The 7,251-nt window shown below is 31.3% G+C and overlaps 1 protein-coding gene across 1 annotated transcript in view; it reads left to right on the top strand.

Moving 5' to 3' along the window:
• The window catches only part of TRIADDRAFT_57665 (uncharacterized protein), a gene marked incomplete at both ends in the record, with an annotated part of 1,734 nt that extends 993 nt beyond the window's left edge, over positions 1 to 741 (top strand). The window contains one exon of the mRNA XM_002113808.1: positions 95 to 741. Within this exon, the coding sequence (XP_002113844.1) occupies positions 95 to 741 (647 nt within the window). The remainder of the gene's footprint in view (positions 1 to 94) is intronic.
• Positions 742 to 7,251: the final 6,510 nt, after the last annotated feature.

Here is a 7,251-nt window from a genome sequence, read left to right as displayed (position 1 = left end):
TATCATATGTTGGAAGAAGCAATGATCCAAGCAATCGTCGATGGAGATATCCAATGCTTACAATCTATTGAATCTCTTCATCCTCCATTATCAGATCAAGTGGAAAATAGCTTGTTTATTCAATTGCAAGAAATACTTCGACTTTCTCTCAATATCATCCCGATTCAGTTACTACAATATGGTGCACCTTATCATCGCAATCAACTAGAAGAAATAATTAGACTATTACCTTATCTAAAGCGGTATAAATCAACCATGTATGACTTTGAAGATGTAGAAAGTATGATTTCCTTATTTACTATGCTAAATTATCGGCCATTTTGTGCTGAAAACATCGCCCAAAATTTACCCTTTTATCATCTGATCCAAGTCATTGTTAGTGCCAATGGATCCGATACTATCCAAGGAAATTATGATTCACTTTTCAGTTATGTTGTCTTTACTCGCTGCCGACCAATATGGAATGATTTACAATTACAAAATCGCTATAATCAAGTTACTACATGCTACTTGCAAGCAATTATTGATGCCAAAAGTGATGCCATAGCCGTCAATAAAGTCCGTACTGTTGATGGCAAGACTTTGCTGCATATGGCTGCTGAAAGTAATAACCCGCACTGGATTCAATGTTTATTAAGTATAGGAGCAGATCCTGCTGTCGAATTTGGTCCTGATCGTTTAATTGCCCTAAATTTAACTCAATGTAAAATATGCAAGGAGTTATTGGCTTCTACTAATTAGCATTCTAATTGGCAGGGCTGGAAGTGGAAATTGCCTTGACGAAGATAATAAGTTCAAAAAGTGGCGATTTCAAATCTATTTTTCAACATTTTAAGGCGTAAAGTGCTAAAGATTATAACACCCATTATAGAGTTATGGCTTTAATATTACAAAATAGTAATCCATATTGCTTGATTATGTCCTTTTATTTCTTTGGTAGTAACTCCAGTATACGTACTACAGATATAGTGTGTTATAGAAATCGGATGATATCACCCAAATACTCTACGATAATGGCATACAATCAATTTTAATCTCATCTCCTTTGCTTAGCACCTTGTCATCAAGTTATGCTCATTCTGTCAAGGAATCAATTGAGTATTTCATCACAGCTTCAACTTTACTCATACACAGTATGAAGCTGATACCAGATCATGATTAAGGAAAGCGATCGTCGAGTTTCATTTTCTTGGTTCTACTATGTGATTATAATCATCGTTAGTTCTTTATCATGTGAATACTATAATGTAATGGACATGAATGATAGAATATTAAAGTCTCGAGTGGATAGATTCTTACGTTAAGATATACTGATTAATTATCTAAGGAAAGGGTCAGGATGCTATTGATGATTCAGGTGTGATTATAGGTGAATTGATTGTGTAAATAGACCTAATAAAATATATTTCGGAACTACAGACAAGAGCCTGTGATTCTTTTGGGTTTAGAACACTTTGGATCCTCGTTGATAGTACACGCAAGGTTAATTAATTATTTAACTATCAGTATTCTAAAGTACGGTAATCAAGGTCCTTTCTAAAATTTAATCTAGACTTTGCTATTATTTTATAAGAATTAAATTCCTTTTCCACTAGATTGAATACTTTTATTCCCTAATATTAGAAGGATTATCGAATAAATTACGTATAAAACTTAATCTAGACTTGAACTATTATTCTGCGAGAATTAGATTACTTTTAGGTTAGATTGAGTACTTTTCATTCCCTTATGTTAGAGGGGCTATTGAGTAAATTATGTATAAAACTTATTCTAGACTTGCGCTTATATCTTATCAGAATTAGATTACTTTTAGATTAGATTGAATACCTTTTCATTCCATTACGCTAAAAGGGTTATAAAACACATTATGCTGTGATAATCTAAGCTATATTTGGGACTGCACTATATATACATAAAACTTAATCGAAACTTGGGCTGTTATTTTGCGCGGATTGATTTACTTTTGAATAAGATAGGATAATTAAATACTTTCATCCCCTTATGTTAGAAGGGTTATTGAACATATTGCGTTTAGAGACCGTTTTTAGTTTAGATATTTTTCTCAATCACCATCCTCTCCTGAACTATATATCGCGATCTAGGCAGGTTCATCATTATTGGAGGCTTATTAGATACAGTATTTTATGAAGCTAACGTAGTCACTCATAGGAAGTAACTTACATATTATTTAAATCTTTTATCAGGGTATTTATAATAAAAATTGTTCATCTTGAATCCATTAGCAGCTTTGAAGTGAAATTGTAATTCCATCTATCGTAATGAATGATTGTACAGTAGTTATATAGCCATATCGCTATAATAGAGTTATCGTACGCGAAAGAACTGAGAATGGATCATGTTCTTGAGTCTTAACGACTACAGCTTACACCTTATAGGTCTGTCACCAATAGGTATCGTGTCAATATGTATAAGCTATCGGCAGGTTTGGTTAATTCGTATGATTGGCCATAATATAAAATTCTGTGACCAAATTACCGGTAGAAATATGTTGGTATTCCTCGATCTTGAAAACTACCGTACTTATCAAGGTTGGCCCTCCGTGACAACTAAAAGCATTTTCACTCAAGTTACATAGCAGACACAATTTTAAACATCTAACTTCTTAATCGTAAGCGATGAAACATCAAGCTCGCTTTATTGTGTACTTTATATATTACTGTAAGCTTCGATATTCTAATGCTCCGTTACTGGTGTAAATAATCAATAAAATTATAGTCACACGTAGTACGAGGATGATGCATTTCATATATCGAAATTGCAAAGACTACTCATTACTTTAGGGCGCCTTATTCAATCATTTATAGAATCATAAGTATACGCTCTGATACAACAAACATACGGTAACTCATTTCATATCTCTAAAGTTATACATTAGCTACCGTATATAACCTAAAAAATTTAAGAATGCAAAGGCTGCCGTTGAACTGGCCTGAAAGCCTAATGATCAACTATTTAACAATCAGTGTAATAAAGCAAACTTTGATGGTGATCTAGCATCATGACGAGCTTATAGAAGATAGATTTGATGTTATTTAAGCCTTATAAGATATTATAGGTTAAATTCATTTGCTACATTGGAAATGAAAATGATGATATAAATATTATTATGCTATAGGATATTTCAGAATGCACTAATTTTTTCTTAACACAAGGCTATGGTGTAAAATCTTTCACTAATGGTCATTGTAACTTCTAGAAATACCTCTATCATAGCAGTTACTATGCTCAAAAGAACTAAGGAAGGATCAAAGCTCTTGTTGACGATGAACACTTGCATTGTATGTAGCTCATGCAAAGCGGTTCTCATATATTGAAGCTTTAGTAAAGAATATTTTTCTTTGAATAATATAATGTTTAATCTTAAATTCATAATTTGCATTGGAGGTGCATATTATGGATATTTACTGAGTAGAATATTACAGTATATCGATAGTATCAGATAAATAGATTTTCGAAGATTTTAATAAGATTCTTAGCAGATATTTGATGCACTTAACTCGACCAACTTTGGGGTTTGTTTACAACCAGATTATTCTAGTAAATAGGGTCGGAAAAGCCACAAGGCCTTCAAATTTAGACACTTTCAATTCTTTCTTACGCAATACCTCAAATATGCAGTCTTCGCTCTTTATAATGTTTTGTTTATGGCTAGCAAAAACCGTTGTTAGAATATTCATAGCTAAGAATGTTTTAAATGGTAAAGATTAGTCTTCGGTACATACTTATATTCTTTCAAGCCGAAATCTTCTCTATAACTTATTGAGAAGATTTCAATCAGTTGATATCGATTATCGAGATTAAATTTTCCCAGAATTAGAACAGGTTGACAATGACCAAAGCTATCGTTGTTTACTGTCAATAAATGAATTTTTTTTAGATTATGCAATAACATTGGAAAAATTCAAGCTGTTTATATAGTTACTAAGGAAACGATTTCAGTTTGTTCCTAAACTCAAGATGAAATTCGATTCATGGGTATCAATCTTAGAAAATGAGGAAAAATAAATTATGCAATCTTTTCAAACTGTCTTTAATCATCGATTGATGCTGAATTTTATTATCCTCGGGTTAGCCGCCAATTGAAAATGGAAAGATGCAAAATGAATCATGTCAAATTCAATTCAATTCAATACCATTCGAAGTAGATGAAACTCATAATGTTAAACCGATAGCAACTATTCAACTCCTATTGACGCCCTTGCTCTAGGAATATTGTTATCAACAATAACTGAGCGCTGTAATGGATAGACTATGATCCAACCTTTCGCATCTAATCTGACCGACTACGGCTAATCATCCCTTTACTTATGATTAACGAGAATAAACAAAATTCCTGGTCAATAAAAATTTAATAGTATTGAAAGTTATCCCGCAACAGTAATTAAGAATATCTGGTTGGTATTTATTAGCCATAATGATCTTGTAATTAATTTAAATTATTGGCTAAAATAGTATTATTTAAATTGAAATAGTACATTATGGTTAGTTACGATTACTCAATAAAGTAGTTGAATAGTACCATTACATTTTTAATTTGTTTATATTATCTGGTAGTGACGATAACATGCTGCCATAGCGCTGGAAATTGCTAATTCTTACCATGTATTTCCTACACATTAGATAATACTGCTAATATTATAATGGTCACTGTTTCTAGTCATTCATTCCACAATATCGCAATTTTTGACGTAACTACGATGACTCAATCCATTTCTATTTTAAATACTCTTGTCACAAATTACAAGGTGACTAAAAATATTTTGATAGTAAGCATGGTCTAATGGCAATCTATCCCATCTAAAAATTGGCTAACGTGACATTGTTGAGAGATGTAGGCTATCTCTTGGACTTCGTTGTTTACCTCAGGAAACATCAAAATAATGAAATTGGTCCACTAATCAAAAACAAAATATCCCTGGATACAGGCAAATTTGCTATTGTCTACATTTGTTTTGGGAATGATAAAATAGGATAGAAGCTCACCGATGCGGTTCCTTAAACAGAAGTCAATAATTTAGAGAGGTCCAAGATAATGAATTTAGTTGAATTCCTGTTCTTAATCAAAGATAGTTAAATTGAAATATTAGCTAAATAATGGATAAAATTTAATGAATTTATTTGTTAACAATTACGAGTGCAATATAGCAATCATTCATTTCACAGAATCCAGTTTTGTATACGTCCGTTGCTTCATTCTCGAAGCTCAAATCAATTTCGAGCTAGGCTATGGAGAAATTAAAAATATTTCAGCCTTTGGCTTTAATCATAAGACTACTTATCGACTCGATAAGTAGTCTTACTCAGTGCTATTGCACTGAGTAGCAATATTTTCTGTTATTTTTCAATTTATTGGAGTAAAACTTAGTCAGATCTACAAATTTACGCGTAAGACCTACAGAAGTTAAAAAATAATTTGTACTCTGACGTAGTTAAGAATTTCCATTAATTATAATGCATAAATTCAACATTATTGCGATTATAAATGCGATGAAACTTGGATTCTACAACCTTATTAAATTATTGAGATTATTTCCATTTATCAATTTGTGGATTAGACTTAACAAAGGGGAAGTTATACTCACCAGTGCCTGTCGTAATCTTGCTACCGTTGATTGCGTTACATCATAAAAAGTTGCATACCACAATGAGACAGATTTAAAAATTTTCCTCTATTGGTATTTAATGAATTAAGGTATCGATGCTGTAGATGATAATTTAGGATCTCACTGGATGAAATGCATATTAAAATAAAATATACGGATAGGATTAGATACAGGTCATCGTGATTTATTTCTCTTGGTTAACTAGCGATAAATTAACTATTTGAAGTAAATTGTATTTGGGAAGAATTAGATTTGGGCCTTTAGGATTTATTTCCTTCGTTAACTAGAGATGAACTACCGTTTAGAGGTAAATTTCATTAGCATAGAATTAGATATAGGGCATCATGATTTATTTCTCTCCGTTGACTAGCGATAAACTATTTTGAAATATATTTTATTATCTCTTCGCGTTTCATCTTTTTAATTCTAACCATTCCTTAAATAAAATTTTATGCAACATAGTAGAAAGAATTTTAATTAAGCTTATTGCAGATCAATTAAGTTATCGTTTTAAGAGAAATATCGAATATGGATAAACTGCAGTAGGTCATGCAATTATACCTCAAGAGCAAATTAGACATAGATTCGATCCTCCTTGGATAAATTTTACTACTGGCTTACACTCTATAGATAATATAAATGGATAGAAACTATAACTGTTATTCTTTAATGCCAATTTAATTTTCATATGTTTATTGATTTATGATATGACTCATTACGTATCAGATGCAACATGATTTAGCGATCATATCGCAAGTTTTTGTTAATAACCTTAATTTTCTAAGAAAAAGATTGACTATTCAGTCTTCCACATGAATAATTTTGGATCAAAACAAGAATTAGTAAGGATCATTAAGTTCAGTTCCGCGTCTAGTAAGCTATCTTGTTTAACAAACAGCATGTAATAAAATTTATAAAATCTTCTCACTGATCAATGACCAATTTGGATAAGACGTCTAAGGAGATGTTGTTAATGAAGAAACTGATTTTTATAATCTTCTACTGTATTGGAATACAAAATAAAACTTTAGTTTTGGTTTACAGGCCTATGTATGAACACGATCAGCCATTTTAAATTTCTATTCATTTCTCATAAATTAAAATATTACTTTAGCGTGATCTTTCAATTTGTACAACAGCATAATGATATCATTGATGATTCGTTACTACCATACTATTAACAAGATAGAAAGATTATTTTAAGATATCGAGCTTCCTATCGTCATTATTCACATTAAATATAGGAATAATAGATCGTCAATCCTGTCTAGTTACCAGTCTATCTCGAGTAAAACCCAAAAGATAATTTAGCATAGTTATAATAGTAAATAGAGTATAGTAGGGAAAAAATAAACAGAAAAGTAATTGCCATCACTGTTAGTGGTTACGTATTTTGTGAATTTGCATTATGATACGAAGATTGGATAAAATTAGAGGGTAAAATTTCGACAGTGGAACGATTAAAAAATGCAAAGCTAGTACGAAATCGTTTACCAATTTCGTCTTTAAGATTTGCAGTAAAATAAGCGCAAAGGAACGGGTGAACAATTAAATAAAATATAGCTAAGAAATAAGTTAAAAAGGAAAGTTTTAACAATGTTGGTGAGTTTTCAGTACTAATTGTAAT

This window comes from Trichoplax adhaerens, genomic scaffold (assembly GCF_000150275.1).
Source record: "Trichoplax adhaerens TRIADscaffold_6 genomic scaffold, whole genome shotgun sequence".
Lineage (NCBI taxonomy): Eukaryota > Metazoa > Placozoa > Uniplacotomia > Trichoplacea > Trichoplacidae > Trichoplax > Trichoplax adhaerens.
The sequence above is the reverse complement of the archived record's forward strand: the minus strand, read 5'-3'. Positions and strand labels throughout refer to the sequence as shown.